This window comes from Rousettus aegyptiacus, unplaced genomic scaffold (assembly GCF_014176215.1).
Source record: "Rousettus aegyptiacus isolate mRouAeg1 unplaced genomic scaffold, mRouAeg1.p scaffold_m13_p_3, whole genome shotgun sequence".
Taxonomy (NCBI): domain Eukaryota; kingdom Metazoa; phylum Chordata; class Mammalia; order Chiroptera; family Pteropodidae; genus Rousettus; species Rousettus aegyptiacus.
In genome coordinates this window covers 9,880,060-9,901,627 of record NW_023416306.1, presented here as the reverse complement: position 1 = coordinate 9,901,627, position 21,568 = coordinate 9,880,060, and the positions used below count along the sequence as shown (strand labels likewise).

The 21,568-nt window shown below is 39.8% G+C and overlaps 2 protein-coding genes and 1 pseudogene across 7 annotated transcripts; 1 reads left to right on the top strand and 2 right to left on the bottom strand.

The window, feature by feature from the left end:
• Positions 1-2,865: 2,865 nt before the first annotated feature.
• ZBTB6 (zinc finger and BTB domain containing 6) lies at positions 2,866-21,493 on the bottom strand. Of its 3 annotated transcripts, none has more exons than XM_016137453.2 (2): positions 21,420-21,493; positions 2,866-7,057 (listed from the first exon to the last, which is right to left on the bottom strand). In XM_016137453.2, exon 2 carries the CDS (start codon positions 7,046-7,048, stop codon positions 5,783-5,785), a length of 1,266 nt encoding a protein of 421 aa, XP_015992939.1. In that variant the 5' UTR covers positions 7,049-7,057; positions 21,420-21,493; the 3' UTR covers positions 2,866-5,782. The 3 variants fall into 3 exon arrangements, with proteins under 3 accessions (XP_015992939.1, XP_015992938.2, XP_036073713.1); XM_016137452.2 differs by lacking the exon at positions 21,420-21,493 and adding an exon at positions 8,172-8,326; XM_036217820.1 differs by lacking the exon at positions 21,420-21,493 and adding an exon at positions 7,444-7,776.
• Positions 9,239-21,535, bottom strand: ZBTB26 (zinc finger and BTB domain containing 26). Of its 4 annotated transcripts, none has more exons than XM_016137450.2 (2): positions 21,420-21,535; positions 9,239-13,513 (listed from the first exon to the last, which is right to left on the bottom strand). In XM_016137450.2, the coding sequence occupies exon 2, from the start codon at positions 13,501-13,503 to the stop codon at positions 12,178-12,180; it is 1,326 nt and encodes a 441-aa protein (XP_015992936.1). In that variant the 5' UTR covers positions 13,504-13,513; positions 21,420-21,535; the 3' UTR covers positions 9,239-12,177. The 4 variants fall into 4 exon arrangements, with proteins under 4 accessions (XP_015992936.1, XP_015992935.1, XP_015992934.1 ...); XM_016137449.2 differs by having other exon boundaries at positions 21,424-21,484; XM_016137448.2 differs by lacking the exon at positions 21,420-21,535 and adding an exon at positions 19,333-21,413.
• On the top strand, positions 14,038-14,156 carry LOC118601192 (annotated as a pseudogene).
• Positions 21,536-21,568: the final 33 nt, after the last annotated feature.

The following is a 21,568-nucleotide window of genomic DNA, read 5'->3' as shown; positions in this document are numbered from 1 at the left end:
ACATTTGTTTTCTTTGCTTTTGGGCAATTACATCAATTTTTGCAAATCGACATCAGCTTTGTCAGGTTAATCAAGACTTCCTAATGGAACTTAAAAGTTTGACTAATATGAAAATGGAAAAGATTACTTAAGCACTTTAATAGGGATACAAAGTCGTTCTAATCACTGCGGGCAGGGGAAGAGCAGGAATTAAAAAGAAGGGGCCTGGATAAACGGAGACTAAGAATTAAAATGGAACGTAGGTGGTTAAGAAAAAAATAAAACAGGTTGGGAATCAGGAGATTAGATGTCAGTGATTACTTGAGACTATTCTGGTGTGAAGGTTCTATATGCGGTATGTTAAAACTCTTTTGTAATTCAAAAGATGGAAATGACAGCTACCTTCATCTTCTCCCTTTATGAAAGCTTAAGGACAGAGAGAAGCAGATCTGCTTCTGAGAAACAAAGATGCTTTCTACCATTCTTCTAAGATGGTGGAAGAGTCTCCCCTTAAGAGGCTTCCTCAAGAAGGAAAAATGAAAGAGGGAAACAGAAAAGCCATAGCAGAATTTCTTGGCGGTGTTTCTTGCCAGTGCTCCGTCACATCCACTGTGCAATCACTCTGGCCCGACCATCTCCCTCCCAGGAGGCTGAGCCCTCCCAGGGCATTGTTTGGCCAGGGTCCCTATTTACCACTCAGATCGCCTCCACCATCCCTGCATTATAATCTCCGAAAGCGCCAGTACTGAAAGCCGAAAAGCTTGGAGCAGACTTCGATTCGAGGACCTCCTCCAAACCCCCTCTGACAGTGTAGAAAACGGACTAGAAGCCTGGCCTTTGCTGGGGTGGATTCCTTAGGGGTCAGAGGCGTCCCCTCGCCCGGTGCCGAAGGGAGGTGGCCATTTGCGCCAGGCCTCGGTATGGAAAAAGCCCCACCAGGGCGAGGGGCCTCCCCAGGCCCCGGTCTCCCGGGCCGGTGTCAGGTGCGCCCCCAGTCCCCGACCCTCGGGGCGCCGTCAACGATGGCACGCAGGCCCCGGCTGAGGCCGGCCCCCCGCCCGACCACTGGGGACCGGGCATCCGGGCTGGGGCCCGAGCCGCAGCGTGCCCGCCCCCGCCCTACCTGAGGGGGCCCGGGCGGGGTCGCTAAGGGCCGCTCCCGGGAGCCCCACGACGGCGCGGCTCGGCGACGGAGGCGCCTCGTCTCGCCGGGGCAGAGCTCAGCGGCGGTTTCGCGACCTCAAACTCCATCGGGAGCTACAGGGACAGCCCCGTTGGCGGCGGCGGAGGCCGCGACGGGGCCTCCTCCTCCTCCTCCCTCCGCCTCCTCCTCCTCCTCCACCTCCTCCTCACCACGGAGGCGGACCTGGAGGGAGCCTGACTTCGCTCTCGCGAGAAAGTACTCCCGACTTCACGCGAGATCACGCAAGACCGGGAGTTGGGGCGGTGGAAGGGAAGCGTAGTAGCTCTTGCCACCTGGACTGCGCATCGACTTTCCTCTGGACGAACCGAACCCCCACCCCAAACCCGTCACATGACTAGGGAGACCCGGAGCACTGTGGGAGGTGCTGTTAAGAAGCCTAGGCAGACCGAAGGGTTTGATGGGAAACTCCCTGAACATTCATCTGCGCCTCGAGCCAGGCTCCTGGACACTGCTTTCAGCCAGTGTCTGACACCCGCATGAAAAGCATGGTATCCATATAACATAATCTGCTACATCTGTCCTATTCTACTCATTCTCCCATGATCTGATGCCGATCCCATCCCTCAATCCCTCCGCTTAGGTGCCAAACAATCCCCACCCCGCCCCCCCTTTTTTTAAAGAGCATTTGTTTGGCAGACAATAATAGCTCTTTATTAAGGAGAAACTTTGAGCTGCTCAGAAGCTGGCAGAGATCAACATTCAAACACAAAATCTGGCATTAATAACTATTTGTTGAAGTATTCTCCAGAGTAAACTGTAAGAAATTATTTTCATAGATGAAACAGATTGAGAATAGAGATAAGGGAGTTCAAATATATGGCCTACTTACTATGTGCCAGGTCCTGTGTTATGTAATAAAAATTTAATTTTTAGTTTTATTTATATGTTTTACTCATCAAAATAATAGTTAAAAGGCAGCTACTATGTACTCTTTGTTCCTGTTGAGAAACTGAAAACCACAGATTAAGAAAATGGCCATGAATTGTAATTAAACTCAAGGCACTTTCCAATGTGTAACTAGATGTCTAACATGAGCATCTATGGGAGTACACATACCACAAATTAGAAAACATTTGGAAAAGTAGTTTATGAACTATAATGAGCTTAGAAATATATGATTATTACTGCCTGGAAGACAGAAAAACATGTTTTAAAAATATATTCATTGGCCAAAGACTTTTCTCTCATAAATTTTTATCCTTTTCATTCTCTTCTCTTTATGCAGTGTATCCCAATCCTAAAGGTTCCCAAATGGTTCATTTGGTTCACTGTTTTCCATTCCACTAGATGATGGGTGTATATATATGTGTGTACATATATATATGTATATAATATATATATTATCTATTCTACTGGACAGTGTATATGATAATCTGAGATTTTTCAAAGATGGTCTCACCACTGTATTTAAAATAACAATCCCACTTTCCCTTCCCTGGCACTCCCTGCTCTATTTTCTCCAACTCCATTTCCAAAATCTAATACACATTAATTTTATTTATTTACTGTTTGTCTCACTCCACTAGAATTTAAGTTTCAGGAGAGCAGGGATTTGTGTTGTATACCTAACTTCTAGTACAGGTATACATGTTGTAAGGGCTCTGTAAATATTTTAAAGAATAAATGAATAGCCAAAAGAAATAGTTTCCTTCTCAAAATTCATAGTAGACAAAACACAAAGCTTTTCATTCCCATCTCCAGTTTATTATCTTATGTAAACATATAGGATAATTACATCCAAGGAAAAAAGAAAAAGATTTTCTCTTACATTAAAGTAACAACTACCTTTCCAGGATCTTTTATACATAAATGCAGTAAATGAAGAGGCTGAACACAAACATTTGTATTTTTTCCATCATATCAGAAACACAAACTAAAACTGAGTATTTTAAATGAATAAATTCATTTAATTTAGTCACACTTTACTTTGCCATACCTGCATTTTAAAAAAGGATTTTATTTTCCTGAAATTGTTTAAACACATCATGCAAACACATCAGACACTCTCCTAGGAATGTTTTGAGATCACTCTGTGCTAACTGAATTGGAATAAATAATAAATAACAATCATTACTTTCACAAAATACCCCTCCCCTCAAGCAAAATTCAAAGTGCTTACAAAAAATTTCACAAGAATCTTACAAGGCACACATAAAACTAAACATAGTTCAACAATAATTTTTAAACATCAAAGATAGTTGATAACAATTCCTAAAAAAACAGTTTACTACTATTCATTTACCCACCCCTCCTATCTCCATCCCTCCCACAAAATTTCATCCTAGGAAGCAAAAATAAGAAAAGTATTTCAATCACAAACTATTTCTGGAGAAAAAAATGTTTTCATGCCTACAAATGGCCAATCATAGGTCAAATGGGAAAGAAAATTACACGCCACATTATTTGTTCTCAAGTGGAAGAAAAACACCATTTATTTTAGAAAAATCGTCTCCAACAGCGTATGCAACTAGCAACATTCATAAAGACACCAAACTCTCCTCTCTTGCTTTCTCTTCTTCCTTGTCCTTAGGAACACAGGAAGATTTAAATAAAAATTCATAGAATTTTAGACCTGGAAATAATCTTACAAATTATCAAGATCAAAGTCATTATTTCACATATGAATTTAAGGAAAGCTCAAGAAGAGGTGATCTGTCCAGTGTCACTAACTGATGACCTGGGGGTGATAAAGTTGGTTTTCTTATTAAATACAAGCTGGATTCTTTAGTCTCTCCCAGAGTTAAAATTCAATGGAGAATGTATTTTTCACAAATATATCACAGAAAGGATAATTAATATTTATAACAATTAACTTGTGATTTATTACAAAATCCTTTAAATGGTAAAGTATTATTACATATTAAAACATGGAAGGGCTTCAACAGCAAGTAATTATAGCAGAAATTCTACATAAAGCTGAGGTGACTAGAAGTGGAATAGAACATCTTGAAAACAAGATGCATACAATCAGGCTTCTTTACTAAAAGTAGTTCCTGTGTTTTAGAGAATATGATTTGCCCTGCAATATATTTCAATCTGCATTATGAAAACAACAAAAAAATGTTTTGTGCTACATGTAGACAAGGATATTAGAGAGCAATGGCTCATAACACAATCTGAAACATCACTCTAAGTACAATAACCGTACAGTCGGGTTTTGCTTTTGGCACATTTCTGGAAAGATAGCATAAAACTCTAGAGATGGTTAAAATTTCTGTCAACACATAGTAAGTAAAAATTGCATTAATGTTAATGAAGTCATTAATAATTAAGAGAACATGAACACTTATGTTTAAACTGTTCACCTAGTGGCGGCAATAAAATTTATACTAACAATTCAAAATAAAAAAGGGAATAAACTATTGATACACACAACATAGATGAATCTCAAAGGCATAATGCTAGGTGAAAAAAGCATCTCAAAGGGGAACATACTCTAAGATTCCATTGATGACATTCCAGAAAAGGCAAAATTATAGCGATAGAGAACTGTTGCCAGGACTTAAGAATTAGGAAGAGGAACTGACTACAATGGGATAGCGTAAGGGAGTTTTGTGGGTAGATGGAATGTTCTGTACCCTGATTGCAGTGGTGGTTGCACAAATCTATACATGTGTTAAAATTCATGAAACTGCATACCAAAAACAAATTGTTTAGTAGTGAGCATCACTGTTCAAGAAACGAGCAAGGAGAAGCAGCTAGATAAGGAAGTGTTTCTTTGTCTGATGACCGCAGAGATGTCTGCACTAGTGTTTTGAGGATGCCATTTCTATACATAGGTACGAAATTGACAAAGGTCAATTTTACTATATGTTAACTAAAAAATAAAATAAATTAAAGGAAGAGTAGAACAAATATCTTTGGTAAAGTTGAAATTTCTAAGTAATTTTTTAGAGCTTTGAGCCAATGGTATAATTTTACCGGCCACAAAATTATTAAATGAAACTGCATTAAATAAAATCGAGACATTGCCCAATTAACCATTTATAAAAAATATAAACAAAATCATGTAAATAGTACTGTAAAGAATATTAGACCACGTATAAGGAAATTTTGCTACAACCAAGTGAATTTGAATTGTGTTCCTTTAGAGTTTAGAACAACAGGTACCTTGGTGTTTAGTTTACAATCCAATAGACACTGGTTAAAAAAAAAAATTCACTAGTCCTAATCTATTCTTAAAATGACTAATAATGAATAATTGTTTTAAAATCTATTTTCTCTTTCCATTATCCTAATATGTTAAAGTTATTATATGGTTGGATTTTGCACTTTTATCAATCATCTAGACTCAAAATCACCATCCAGAAATACTGCTGGATCCTTTGTCACTAGAATGAAGAATATTTAAAAGAAGAACAGTATTTCTCTAGGTATACCACTGGGATTTATATATAATGCATGAGACAAGAGGGCATCCCATCAGCTTTAGCATGTCTCCTACACTTTGGAACTGGTAGTTCTGAAAGAATAATATGTAGGCAGACCAAAAATAAGACCCAAAATGGGGGGCGAATGCAATATTACAAATGCTGCATGTCTACAGAAAGACTTGCCTAATCGAATGATATAAGGCTTACAGAGCAAGTGTGATTCTAATTATAATAGATTTTGCCTTTTGAGATCATGCCTAGGTAGTTTTTCACCACTGCTCTGGCCATGGACAGAGGTTAAATGCTTTTTGAGGGCAGATTTGTGCTTGAAATCCATGTCACAACAGGGGCATTTGTATGGCCGATCCCCACTGTGTATGTTCAAATGGTCCTGCAGTGTGCTTTTGGCAGTAAATGTCTTCAAGCATACGCTACACTGAAAGGGCCTTATGCCCATGTGCCCTCGAATATGGCGGTTGAGATTTTTCTTCTGTGTAAATGTTTTCCCACACTGTAAGCACAAGAACAGTTTATGCATCTTAAGGTGGCGCAGATAGTTTTCGACATGAAGAAATCCTCGAGGACACCTGGGGCACTGGTGCCTCAGTGAATAAACATCCTCCACATTTTGAATCTCATTTGCTGTACCATGACTTCCTTCCGTATTCCCACAAAACAAGCCCTGATCTTGATTCCCAGGAACTTCTACCACTCTGCTCTCAACAGTAGAATTGATCAGTGAATGCTGTGTTTCAGAGAAATACAGGCTTGCTTTTGAAGAGGTGCAAGGCTGTGAAAACTGCCCATTTTCTACACCAGTACTGATAGATTCCACATGGAGGATACAAATTTCACTGTCTTTAAAACCTATATCTACTGACAGCTCTGGTGACTTTATTTCCTTTCTCTCTGATGTCAAGCTCTCTACTGTAGACTGTAAAGCATTGCTTTCCTCTTCTTTAACGTGGAAATCTATGTTTATAGGGCTATCTTCTGAAATTTCAATTATTTCACATTCTTTATCTGAGTTTTCTTCTTCATTCTTAACATCCAGATCAGAGGATTGACAAAGGTCGGTATGTTGATTGTTTTTCATAGAAAGATCAATTTCCAAATACTTTGACAAAGCTTCTGTGCACTTTTCCACAATGTGAACCATCTGAAGGTAACTAGCAGCAGTCAAATACTTTAAAAGCTCTTTCCTTTTAACTTCGAGTGCTCCAGTATAGCAAGAGAGCAACAATTTTCTGCCAACTTCTGCACTCTGCAAGATGGTGATTCTGATATGTTTTGACTGCGTGAGTAAAAACTGATCTCTCATGAATGTGGAGCAAGCAGCTAAAATCACCTTGTGGCCCTGGAACTCGGTGTCATTAATATAAATTGACACATCACAAAATAAATTCTGCTGTCTCAAGAGATTCATTTTCTGCAAGACAACATCTCCTTGCTGTTCAAATTGGAAGTGCAGAACATCAGACTCAGCAGCCATGGTCACAATCTAAGCAAAACAAAACACAAACATTGATATAGAGATGAGGGATGCTTTCTTACACTGTGACAGTAAAAACAAACAAACATACAAATCTCAAACCTGAGTTGGGTAAAAAGGAGACTCAAATTCTAATCTGGGTGCCAAGCGTGAACCCCTATGCCACCATCTCAAAAATCAGAAAATTAAAATGCATCTCTCTGTGACCTCATGACACATTTTATGTTTTTTCACAGCACTCTTTACATTGAATTGTACGTAAGTATTTATGCTTTTCTCCTTGGCTAAATTTATGTGCCTTGTGGTCAAGGACATTGTTAATGCACATTACTAAATGGATTTAAGAGTTTCCCAAATTAGAAAAACTTAATGTAATCTTCAAACTTCATACTCCCCTTGCTATTTCAGGTCCTCATTCTGTTGATCTCAGTCATTGATTGCAATGTCTTCCAACAGGTCGCCTTAATACCACAAGCTCCTATATTGCAAATTATCCGCTTGAGTGCCACCGGAATTAACATCTTTTAAAACTTTTCTTTTTTCCCCTCTCTTTTGCTTTAAATCTTCCATTGCTCAACTATAACTCTAGGACAGGCTAAACTTCTCAGCAAATACAAGATCCTTTCTAGTTTGGCCCTAAGCATCTTTATGGCTTTATCTTTCTTTTATTCTTTTTCATCGAAGCTCCTTCTATGTCCAGGTTTTCGCCACTGCTCAAAGAAGAAGACCGGAATGCACCTTTGCACATGTTACATTCGCGCTTTCATGTTACTTTTCCCAGCTAGCGATTTGTCTCCTTTAAGGCCCAAATCAAATAAGACTTTTGTGACTCTTCCTCCTGTCTCCCCCGCCGGAATCGGTTGCCTCCAGCGCACCACGACATGGTGCCTGGTTCATGTGAGTTCCTGCAGCGCGCCCAGGAGACCCGCACACAGTAGGAGCTGAATCCGGATCCCCGGTGGCCTGGAAGATGCACCAGCTTGCCATAGGTCTTCCCAAGCCAAGGCTGCCAGGACCAAGGCCCTGTCGGCAGCACGGGTCTGGCCACTCCCGGGCCGCGCCCAGCCTCCCTCCTCCTCCTCAGGCTTCCCCACCTGTCCGAGTCTCCCCCGCGCTCACTCACCCACTCGGAAAACCAGAGCCAAGCTTTCCGCTGCAGCGGCAGCCCGGGCCGGAAGGTGGGCTTAGCCTGGGAGGAAGCACATCCGGTGTCAACCAGCTCTTTTCCTCCCCGGGCGGGCTGTGCGTCCCGGAAGGACATTCTGAGTCACTCTCTTCCTCGTACCCCCTACCCCCGGCCCGGGAACGGCAGAACCCTCCCCCCACCCCCACCCCGAATTCCGGCAAATCCCATCTCGCCGGTCCCAGTTGTGGCACGCGAGCCGTTGCCCTTCGTGAGTTCTCCCCAACTTCCCAATCATAGACGGGTTGTGAAGTTGGGGTACGGCGCTTCTATCAGAGTACCCTGCGCCAGGACCCCTTGGAGGCTTTCTCCTTAATGGGCCATCTACAATTCAAAAGGCGGAGGAAAGGAGAGTGCCATAGGGATCAGTATTCGAGATTGCCCAGCTGATGCCCCATCAGGCTCTGTCCCCAAACTCTGGCTCTCTTCACGCTGTCGCTTCCTTTTTGGTCCTTCTCCGCCCACTCCCCACTCCTTCCCCCAGTTCCGGGCAAACCAAGGCCTTCCATCTAAACTGTTGGTCTGGCTTGCCCGATTCCTCCTATCCTTTGTCCTTCAAAATTCAGTCATCCCTGAAGCCATCGTGAACTGCCCCTGAATTAGCTGGCTCTCAATTAGGAGCCTGTGAAACCTTTGGCTGCCTTCATTATGGCAATTATCATTCCTGTGTTGAAATCTGTGCCCCATCTAGGCAGAGGACGGTGCCTTACTGATCTTTGCATTCCTTCAATCTAGCACTTAGTAGGCATCAAGTATTTGCCAAATGAAGGAATTGTCTGAACCCATTCTTAAAAGCTGTTGCTCTACCCAGAGTCAACAGGTTCTCATGGAAGTAACTGCGCATGGTAACAATTTCTGGTTAACTCAGATTTGCTTCTGAAGCCAAGCTCAACAGGTTTGATTAATATGTTTTAAAGACTAGGAATGAAGAAAGCATTCCTGTATTCAAATTCAAGCAACTGAAAAGGAAAGTAGGAGGGGAGAGAGAAAATAAACCACTCACACCAGAGCTTTGTCACACTTTTATTAAGGAAACTTCCCCATAATAAGTGAAGAGGTAGTTCGTAGTATGTCTAACATACAACAGATTTAGAACAGCTATTCACCAGCTGAAATAAAATGTTCTGGGTTGTTTGTTTAGGACAATATTTTAAAAGTAGTGATACTGGTCACCCTCCATTTACATACCTTCTAATAAAGAAACTAAGACAAATTAAAACCACATCTGATTTACCTCAGAGCCACTTCAGTTTGGAGTTTGTCTTTAAAATTAAATAATAAATAAATAATTGTGACAGTAAATTTTTTTAAAAATACAAACTACAGTAAAGAGAGTGTTCTCTCCTTTTTAGTTATCCTAAGGATCCATACAATACAAATGCTGAATAACTAAGGTTTTTAAAAATCTTCCTCTATAAGAATATGACTAATTTGGAAAGTCATCTTCCCCTATAAAACGTATTTTATATCAATAACTGACCACTCTGCAATACAGTCTAAGAAATATGTATAAACAAAGGAGAAAAGTCAAGTCCCAGCAAAATTAAGAAAATGTCTCACAGAAACAGAACACCTCTCCAGCCAAGAAATGGAGGAGACTGTAAATCATTTCAGTGGTTTGCAGTTACAAAAGGTGGGAACTATAAATTTTACTGATACAAAACCATCAAGATGCTGAGTGTAAGTGATCAAAGAAAGCAAAGTAGTTTCCTTTATTGTTTCTAGTATAAAATCAAATCGACACCTTGTCTCCTGAAGATCACATGAGAATGTAAGCTCTGTGAGGGCAGTATCTAGCACAGTGCCTGGCAACAGTAGGTGCTCAATAAATGTTTCTTGAATGACCGAATGCACCCAGTAATAGTCTCCAACCAAAGAGACCAATCTTATTTGAACCTATGCCATTTAGTTTTCAAACCAGTAACAAAAACAGGATGTGAATGCAAGCAAAGGAAGCACTCCAGCTTGAGAATTTCTGTGATGAAATGATGTTCAGAGAAAATAGTTACTAACATGTTAAGTGTCTCATTGTTGCATAGAATTGGTACTCTTTGGCTGGATCATATAAAAATCAGAATGCTAGGCAGCATCATTAGACCATATGAGTGACTTTAGGCATAAGATACCTACTAGTCTTATCAGTTTTATTCTCATTTTAGTTCTTTTAACAAAAGGTATAAATTATAGCTCAAATCAGATTGATTTGTAAATGCATCAAATTATAACAATTTTAAGTATTCCCTCTGACTACTCTAGTTAAAGCTAATTTTGTGTTTATCTGTACATGTGCTCTCACAGCTCAAAAACAAAAACAGAATATCCTGATGGAAACCAAATAGTTTCCAGACAAAATCAATTTCACATTTGGATTCTTTTCATTTATTGACTTTTCCTTTCCCTCCCTTAACCAATACCCAGCAAATGAGTCACTTGCTTGGGAAGAATGTAATATTCATTATAACCAAAAAATAATGAACAAAAATAAATCCTGTGATATTTGATATTTTGTTTGCAAAATCCAGGCTGTCTCAGAAAGCCAACAGGGGTTCACAAAGGTGAGCTTGTTGCGAATGTATTCTTGATCATGTACTAAATCTTTTCATGCGAAGAGACAGAAGAGATGAGGCAACATCAGCTCATGTTTAGTTATTTATCTACTTTTGGCCAGCCTTGGCCAGGCCACCTCTTTGGGCTTTGGATACCCCAATTAAAAAAAAAAAGAAGAAGAAGAAGAGGTGGAGTAAATGATTTCTTAAGATTCTCTAAGGGCTCTAATACTTCTATTACCTAACTCTACCTCATGGATCAGAAACTAATACAACTCAAGTTTCTATTTCTGAACTATATCATGTGCTTTAAGAAAAACAGTTGTTCTGTTTTCCATATTGGAAGAACAACTATGAATTTGCCATCTAACAAACATGGCAAGGTGAGACTGTGTACCTTTATAGGAATATCTGAATGCAAAAACCTGATTGCCCTTTCTGTGATTCACTTTTTTCATCTATTTTAGAAATTAAGGTACACGGGAAAATGTGAATTCAGAGACTGTTTGCCCACTGGACAAACTCCGAAGGCTAAACACCTTTCTGATGGCTAACCTCTAAAACAGAATCTGGAGACCGACTCCCAAATAGCGCCCTTTTAGAGAGACCATTATAAATATGCCTGGAGCCATCCTGACTTCAAAAGCATCAACAAATAAATTACATATTAAATGTAAGCTTCTTTTGGGGAAGACCCCCCCCCATGTATATAACTGTTGTACTACTGTACTTCTGTCCTCCGTGATTATGCTCCTCATGGTGATTCCTACCTATGTCTGCCGGTATTGCTGAAAAGATTGTACAAAGATGGTCTTTGTGAACAATTCAATGACATGAAGCTGGGCCATAATATTGTTGAAAATCAGAGTATAGAATAACCAAAAATACTTCTTTATAGAGAGCTCCAAGAAAAGTACAAATGGTAGAAAGCAGATTCATTCATTTGTCATACACAGATGAATTATCAATAGGCAACCAGAAGTTCTATCACATATTCAGGCCAATAGCAATATCACCTTAGATCTCAGCCTATTTTCTGCCAAAGAAAAATATCATTCACTTCTCTTGGCATACTTGTTGGTACCTTCAGAATGTGTCCAGTGAAAAGCCTAAAATTGTGTCAGTCTAAAACATACGTCAGTGTTAGGTAGACAAATGGACTACTCCTTGGGAAAGGATAACAGATATCACAAGATAATTCAAAACAGAAAATGGGAAAGGGCAAAAGGCAGGCAAGACCACCCCAAGTGGTTAAGCTGCCTGGTCTGTTAGTGCTTTGATTCACCCCTACAACCTGTACAGAGGCTTTGGAGAAGTCAAACTAGCAAAATCACTCCTAAAAAGATTTGGACTATTGCCATGTTTTCAGTCAGTTCTAGTTATGAGCATAAAGCCCCTACTCAATTCACACAAGTACTATCATTCCTCAAGTTCAGGACAGCTTGGGCCAGTTTACCTGCATCCAGGACCTGTGTTGCATCAGGCTGTGGCTGACACCCTTTAGAGTCTGTGACTGTTGTACATGCAAAAGAATCAAAATCCACTGTGAGGTCTTGCACATTTCTTTCATTGGCATTATCAAAGCTGTTTTTGCCATGCAGCTGTTTAAGGTGTTTCCTCAAAACTGGCTTATGTGCAAAAACCATGTCACAATAGTTACACTTATGGGGCTTATCTCCACTGTGAAGGTTAAGATGATCCTGTAAGGAACACTTCTGAGAAAAGGTTTTCCCACAGATCTTACACTGGAAAGGTTTAATGCCGGCATGCACACGCATGTGTCGATGAAGGTTGCCTTTCTGAGTAAAAGTCTTGCCGCAGAGTAGACACATAAAGAGTTTGTGCATTTTTAAATGGTTGGCGTAGTTCTCCAGGTGACGAAACACCCTGGTACACTTTGGGCATTGATGATGCCACTGTAGGCCTTTGTCTACACCTCGAATATTAGGCCCAAAGACATCTTTGGAGGCCATGATGATGTTATCACTGCCTGTGTAAGAGAGGGCATAATTGTGGAGATGGTTCTGTTCTATTTCACTTACTCTGTTTTCCACAGTTGAATTTATCAGGGAGTGCTGGGGCTCTGATGAATGTAAAGCAGTGGGTTCAGAAGAAATAAACTGGTTCTGATCTTTTTTACTTCTAACCTCTGATACATCCCCAATAGATTCTACCTTAACAATCTGAATATCACTGTCCTCCATATCCATACTGTCTTCAGATGGATGAATACAAGGTGAGTCCTGCTTTGGGGAGCCTCTGGCATCTCCCTGCTGTTCTTTTGACTGGGGAGAAGCACTCTGTGGTTCACATCCCTCTTTACTATCCATTGCTTGTTTTGGCTTTATAAACTTCCACAGGGCCTGTGTGCACCGTTCTACAATGTGGCTCATCTGAAGAAAACTCGCAGCAGTCAAGTAATTTACCAGTTCCATCTCAGGGAATTCCAGCACACCACTATAACAGGATAAGAGCAATTGTCTGCCCACTTCGGAACTCTGTAATATGGAGATTTTCACCTCTCTGGAATCATTCAGTAAAAACTGGTCTCTTAGGAAGGGGGAACCTGCGGCAAACACAATTTTATGCCCCTGTACCTCAATATCATCTATGAGAACTGTAACATCACAAAATTTATTCTCTTCTCTTAATTTGTTCATTTTTTGTAACATTGAATCTCCATAATTTTCAAACTTGAAGTGAAGGAGATCTGATCTTTCAGACATTTTGGCAGACCTAAAGAACAGAAATGTAAAAAGGATGAATTTAAGAAAATTCAAACAATTAAGAAACCTGGATTTTCCTTCCAAAACCAAATTCATGTTGTCATATCTGTCTGTATGTATCCAAATGAAATTTTCCTTGAAAGAGGAAGCAGAATAGCAGCTTTCAAAGGCTGAGAAAAATACTCCATACTCCTTGCCAACATCAAGTATCAATTGCAGCTAAGGAGTGGACCTGTATCAGTGTAAATAGCTTGACATTCATTCAACTTTGTAAGATACTTAATACAAGAACAGTGCTTGAATTACTCCAAAATCTTTTTTTTTTTGCTTATAAAATGAGAATTCTATCAGGTTTCAAAAACGAACTAAAACATGGCAACAAGTAATAACAATGTAGCAATTTTATTTTGCATGATACTGTGAACCTGCTTCTTCAAATAAAAAACACTTTTCATTTGCTTTGTATTTTAAAGAACTGCAGTGACATGGCTTGCCCCATTCCTGGGTAAATCCTCTTGTGTTGAAATTGATGTGGTCTACGGCCATGCCACCCTGAACAAGCCTGATCCCATCTGATCTCGATAGCTAAGCAGAGTCGGGCCTGGTTAGCACTTGGATGGGAGACCACCTAGGAAGACCAGGTGCTGTAGATGTAAAAAATAAAAAATAAGGGATTGTAAGCTGACAAAGTCCTTGCAATCTGTGAGGTCAACCAAGGGTCGCCTCGCCTAAAAAAAAAGGAAAAATAAAAAAAAGAAAGAAATTGACGTGAATTTATTCATGCAAGTATTTCTGAGATAAAATGAAAATTACAGAGCTAAAGGGATAATGTTTAGACAGTGTCAAAGGCATAGGTTTTTATACTGTGCATTTTGGACAAACCTAAACTCTCTCTTAAGAAATATTTCTTGATCTACAAAGTAAATAAAATATTTAATACAGAAAAACCAGATGAGCCACTTGGTGGGAATCTGAGTAGGAGTAAGGTGGATCTAACTAATCCTCACTAGTTTCTGTTCTTTCTTCTTTATCCCTATTTATCCATCATTACTCATTAACCAGACAACTAGAACTGATTCATAAATGTTCCTTGGCTTCCAGCTTCTATTCCCACTAATCCAACTTTGACGTGACCACATGTCATCTTTCAAAAAACACTTATCTGATTATATTCAACCAATGCCTAAAATCTTTCTGTGACTTCCCATTGTCTCCTGAAGACGAACTTCTTGAGTATAAACTGATTAAATAAAACTAGTAATAATTAAGGTAAATATTGGCATAACCCATTCAACCAGGGAGAAGGTGCCTTTGCCAAAACGCACTGCACATTTGTCCCTTTACATAGCAATTCCTTTGGAGAAAGTCCCCATGTTCTGATTCCATCCTCTCCAAACAACTGACTTCCCATGTGCCTCTTTAAAGGGAAGGATGAATTAGCCATGCCACCATGATTATTCCAATCCGTCAGCCATTGTTAAAATAATAAACCAGCACTCCGTCTACGTATCAGTCTTCTGTGAGAGTGTAGGTATGATCAGGTCTACCCTTGAGAAATAGCTCTACAGTCTCACTGTATCAATAAATTCACCTTGAATTTTGTGTGTTCATCGACACTGTAGTTGAGGATCATATGAAACAACCAGCCGCTCCTGGTCACATCTGGATCCTGAAGCCCAATCTTTATATCTTATCCTCTATAACTCTGACTTACAAAGGTTCATAGAACACCAGGTCCTGAAGGCAGAGTCCAGGTGTCACTGATATTGCTCAGTGCCTGGTGCACGATAGCACTATACTGATGCCAAGCCTTAACACAGTTATTTCTTTATTCTAGAACACTACTCCTAGCCGGGTTTGACTCCTTTATTTCCCCTGAGAGGCTCTTCCTTGACCCCTTAGACTAGAACAGTTGTTTCTACTAGACCAATTAATTCTATCTAACATTCAAAATACTTTATTAAATACTTGTTCCTTCCATGCCAAACTGCAAACTTCAGGCCATTACTATCTGTCCCAGTCAATGGGCTGATGTTGGGAACCTGCATCTTCTAATGAAAATAGTTTCCTTTTGCTTCAACTTCTACTTACACAGCCACTTAACTGGCTAAACCCTCTTCTTCAAACTGGTGTGTATTCCCACCACCTAATATTGTACTAAACACATAGCAGTGCTCAGGTTCTCAGTTTGCGTTTATTGAACTTAGAGGATTTGTTTGACAGTGGTGAGAAGGAATTGCTGTTAGAAAGACTAGCTCAATGTCTGCAGGTACATTACAGGTCTGAGGCCGTGAGAGCCTAGAAAGGAATGAAAATGGGAATAAAGAGTAAGGAAAAATAGAAGATATTTCAAAGAACTAGGTAGCTTACTGAATACAGAGAATGAGAAAAAGGAATGTGTAAAAGATTCTAAACTTAAAACAGTTCAGGTGACTAAAACTGTTATTGAAAGGAAGGTGAAATTTAGGAGGGATAACTGGTATGGCACAGGTATATTAACAAAAAAAATCCATACATAAATTAATACGCTTTTCCCTTGTATGACATTCTGAATGTACAATGAACCATCACTATAAATATGAGAGAGGAGGGATGCAGACAAGCTAATGTTATATCAGAGAAAAGTAGGAGTAGGTGAATATCAAATACAGAGGAAAAATCTAGCAGATACAGGGAATATATCAGTAAAGAAAGCACCAAAACTGTATCAACACTTGTCTCTTTGAGCTATTACATACAGTAGCTTAACATGTTCATTCTGGAAAGAGTAAATGTCCCAATTTATAACCAGATTTATAAAAATGACCATTGTTTCAAGTTGCCAAACAAAAGGGCATTCTCTTTTAGAGTTTAGCTTGTTTTAAATCTACCCTCGGGTCAGTATTTTCCCACTCACACCTAAAAATGAGCATTTATGGCTTCCATTTATAGTACGATAGTATTCACAATGCTTTAGACAACTATCTTCAGGGATAACTGTTCCTTAAAGTTCCAAAGATGAGGAGCTGAGTACAGTTTCATTTACTTCCTAATCATCAGTTTCAAGAAGCTTACCGACTTTGACCAGCCAAACAGGTATCCCCGGAAAGTGTTTATTACATTGACTGGTCTGCTATAGCCCAAGAATGTGAGGAAAATTTATTCTGAGACGTTTTCCCTAATATGTGTCAGCCCACTGTATTGTCTCCTTTAGATAAACTCTTATTTCCAGGGCACAAGTTTATCTCTCAATTGTTTCCTGTCACTGGAAAGTTTCTCTTTCTAATAGACTGTTAATTATTTGAGGGCAAGGGCCGACTGTTAATTTTTACACAGCTCATTCAACAAAAGCCAACAGAAGTATTAACTCTTAATGTCCCCTAAGAAATTATTATTGAGCTATGGTAGAGATGCTCTTCATTACATCGTATTTTGAGTGCCCTGGGGCTTATTTTCAAAATAGTTTTGACAATATAAAACCAAATTTTTCAAAAACATTATTTTTCTTTCACTTTTTAATTTTATTTAAAAATTAGAAAAATGATAGCTAATCTTTACTGAAGGCTTGCTATGTACCAGTTATAGTGCTAAGAGCTTTACCTAAATCGACCCACTTAATCTTCAAAATCCCTATGAGGTAGGTATTATTATCATCCCCACCTTGCATGTGAGGAAATTCAAGCTGGGAGAAGATAAATAACTTCCTCAATTAAGGAAGGGTGGCAAGTGTTAAGCATTAGAGCTGGAACTTGTGTCTGAGCTTTGCGATGCCAAAACACATGTGTCGAATGACCAGGCTAGATGAAGTTTTCTCTTATGGATGTCAACTGTTGAACTTTTCCGATTTCTCTGTTCACATCCATCCAGTTATACACTTGTGATTTATATGCTTTTGTGTATTTTGTTCAATGAAAGGTTTACATTTAAAAACAAAGTACAGCTTACAGCCAAACCTGTGTCAAGTCTAGAGGAGTTCAGCAGTAAGCCATTTATATATTAGTCATATTCCTAGTTGCATTTTATTCCTTTATTCTTGTTTTGCCATCCTTTCTCACCTATTTTAACTTCATGTTATTTTTCCTTCTTTTGTATATTTATCTTTGTAGACTGAAAATGAATACTATTTGCAAAGAACATGGAGAATTAAAATGATGAGTATATTTGATTTTCAGAATCCCCAACTGTAGTTAACTTCTAAGTATAACTGGTTGGAAAATTTCTCTTTGATCGAACATGAGTAACCAAAAAGGCTCAGTGAATATTCTAAGTTAGACTTAGATGATGTTCACTGGTGTGCCATGGGCAGTGAGTTTATCTCAAATGTCTCTAATAACTCCTGCTAAGGAAAACTTTTCTACTCTGTACAATAAACTCCCAAGTTATATATCAGTCTGCTTCCTCATCTACCTCCTAAAAGTGCCTTTATCTTTCAACTTAGCACTCACAACTACTTCTCTTTCATTAACACCACACGCTACCTTCAAAGAGGTCATAATGATACACTACAGCCTTTCTCTCTCTAAACCTCAATCCTTTTCTTCTTTTGAGTAATGTTTACAACACTGTATTCTCCAAGTTTTCACTCTTTTGTTTTCTCTTGTAGTTCTAAGTAATATATACAGAAATATATCCTCCCTGGAAAAATTTTGAACATTATGAAGAAAAAATCCTCTTTCCCAACTACCTTTTGCTCAGTAGTCAGTTTGTTCTAAGTTTGGTCCTTCATGAATCACATTCTCACCATTTTAAAAACAACACTTCTATATGCCTAGCCACAGAAAATATAAAATAAAATTATGTTTCTTATACGTAAACTATACGTAGTTTTGCAACTTTCTTTTTTCATTTATTGTTTTTGAGAGCTATATACCTTGAATAAACAAATCTAGTTCATTCTTTTTAACCTGTTGTACAGAAGTGGGCAAGCCACTTAGTTACTGGCCTCAGTTTCTACCATTCTTAATTTGGTCTGTTCCTCAAGGGGTTCACTAAACTGTGTAACAGTAAGTATATCCTTTACAGCTTAGTCCTTGATATTTTTCCTGTTTTTTTTTTTTTTTTTTCAAGGCTTACTTCATCGGGAAGGCTGTCTGGTTCCTCAATGTTTTATTAGCTTCTCTATTTAAAAATTCTTAACTCCCCACTTTCATGGCCAACCATAACCTAACTTAACCTCAATTCAAACTACCTCAAACTAATACCTGCCTTAGGCTATTATTCTATCACTTGAAATGTGTGATATCTAAACGCTTGCACTGTCTAAAACTCAATACATCGAAAATGAAAACGTATGGAGGATGAACCTGAGACCAGTGGATATGGAGGCAAAGAAACCTGTCAGAGTCCTATTACTCTAACAGATCAAGTAGAAACGATGAGGGCCTGAATAGAGACAACAATAATAAGGATGGAGAGAAGACACAGATTTGGGAGATATTTCAAACAAAGAACTGATGGACTTGGTGACTAAAGTGGAGAACAAGAAAGGAAAGGTCAAGATGACTCCAAGATATTTGGTATGAGTAACCGGATGTCTTTGAGAGTGTCATTTAATAAGCTGGGGAATATTAGAGGGGATGATCACGGGTCTGGTCTTAAAATGTTTAGTCAGAGAAGCCAGCATGAAATGAAGGGGAGGATCCATTAGCTGGCTGGATACGGGTCTAGAGCTAAAGAGGAGACTGAATTAGAAAAAAGTGATAGATGAAAGCATGATATAAACTGACCTAATTGTGAAAGAAACTGACCTAAAATGGCACAGACTGGAAAAGACTCTAAGATAGAAAAAATAAAATAAAAAGAAAAAGAAATAAAAATCAAATATATAGCAAACATAAATTCATTACTTACCTTCTTCTTAATCTGGATCTCCTTCCAAGCCTCTCCATTTTTTATCAATGAGCCTACCTTGCTTAAATTTTCCCCACTCCTTTGACTCTGATATTTAGTCACTGCTGAGTGGAATGGTGTAAAACCATGGATTCTGGAGCCATATTTCCTATGATCAAAAACCCTGTTCACCCACTTAGTATCCGTGTGACCTTGGGCAAGTTACTTAACCACTTTTGTGTTTTAGTTTTCTCTCCTGTCAAATAGTAATATTACTTCATAGTGTTGTTATGAGAAATTGAATTATTTTTAAAATTAAATTACATTAAAAATTTTAAGTTCATTTTAAAAAGAGCTTAGAACAGTGCCTGGAATGTGCTCTATAAGTGTTTGTTAGGTAAACAAATAAACCTTGTCAATTTCCTCCTTGAAATCCTTCAAATGTGGCCTTTTCTCACTCTCATTCTCTAACACCAAACCAGTTGAGGTCTCCATTATTTCAGGTATCATCACCTCATCACGCTATTGAAATTGCTTTTTAAAAGGTCGCTAATGATCTCTTAATAAAGAAATGCAATCTCCCCCCGCCCCCACTTCCCCAATGCTCTGCATGAATTGTCCCAGTGAACACTTCTCAAAATTCTATTTTCTTGATTTCTGGGTCTTCTTGGTTGCTGGAACTCTGCACTCATACTTTATCCTCTACTTGGTTCTGCCACTACGCCAATCATTACTCTTTCTGCTTCATAAATGCAACCATTCCCCCAAATTATTGCCTTCTTTCTCAATAATCCCTTCCTGATGCCAACTATTCCCATGGCTTCCACCTCTATGTCGATGACTCAAACTTTTACCCGTAGCCACAGGCTAGGCTACAGATCTGCATTTCCAACCCTATACTGGACAGTTCCATTAGACCTTTAATTCAACATATTTAACAAATAAATTTGTAATCTACACTAAGATTATGGTTTTATCGCTGATGGTAGCATCAATATTCTTCAACTACTGAGGCCTAAGAGGCTGGTACCTCTCTCATCCTCAACACCCAATTTATTATGGAGTCTTGATATCATTCAGTACAACAAACTTGCCTTCCTTCAAACTATAGTTATAATACTGTCATAACTCCATTTCAGAACTTCATGACCTCTCACTAGGCTGATCTCATTACTCCTGCAAAAGAATTTCCAGTAAGAGTACCTAGACTTCGGCTAAAGAATCCAGAATCAGTTGATAGAAATTTCTATTCTATAGGCTGACCTCCAGACCATGGCTTTCTACAGTGCAAATCTGACCTTATCAAGTCTCCTGATCAAAACTCTTCAAAAACTATTCATCTCCTTTGGGACAGAACCTTTCACTATCTGGACCTCGGTCTACTTTCCCAGCCTCATTTCTTCCATGCACAAGACCCACCCCCGCCCTTTCCTCCTCTTCCCACACAAGTTATGCTCAGCCATTCCTTCACAGCATTGCAACTCTTCCTTCTACTTGAAAAGCTATTCTCCACCTTATCCTCGCCAAGAACTATAATTCAGACGTCACTTTCTTCAGCCTTTCCAGCAACTGCCCCTTGTGCAGTTCATACACATATGACTGATACACATGTAAGAGCATTCATTTGTTTGTATTTGGCTCCCAAACTTGACCGCGAAAACTGAAACCATTTCTTACGAATCCCCAGTGCCTGGCACAGTGCCAATAATCTAAAAAGTGTTGTAGCCAGTAGCGGATTTGCAGAAAATCCCGGCAAAAGGGTAACCTCGTAGTGATTCTCGCAGGCTGGCACTGAGGCCTTGCCAGGGCCTCACTCCGGCACTTCCTACAATCAGCCGGGGTCAGGAATCCATGCCAAGTGCTGGGCCCTCGGCTGGGGTCCCAGGAGTTCCCTGGAGCATCCTTAAGCTACCCACTGCAGAAGAGGGAAAGGAAAGGGGCGGGGCGCGGCGTGGGCTGGACCAAGGGCTCCTTAAGTCCCCCCGGGCCCAGGCCAGCCCCTCGGCCCCCATCCCAGTACTGGTCCTGGCCAATCCAGGGCCCCAATGGGGCTCCATCCTGAGAGACCCCGTACCCCTGCCCGGTGCTCCGGCCGCCTCCGCACTTACAGACCCAGGGGAAGGCCGCCGTCAGGATCCGGCACTGCTAGGAGCTCCGGCCCCTCGGGGCTCCGGAAAGGGGGAGGGGCAGGGAACCCGAGCCAAAGGGGGACCCAACGGAACCGGAAGGGCAGCCCTCGCTGGACAGAGACAACTTC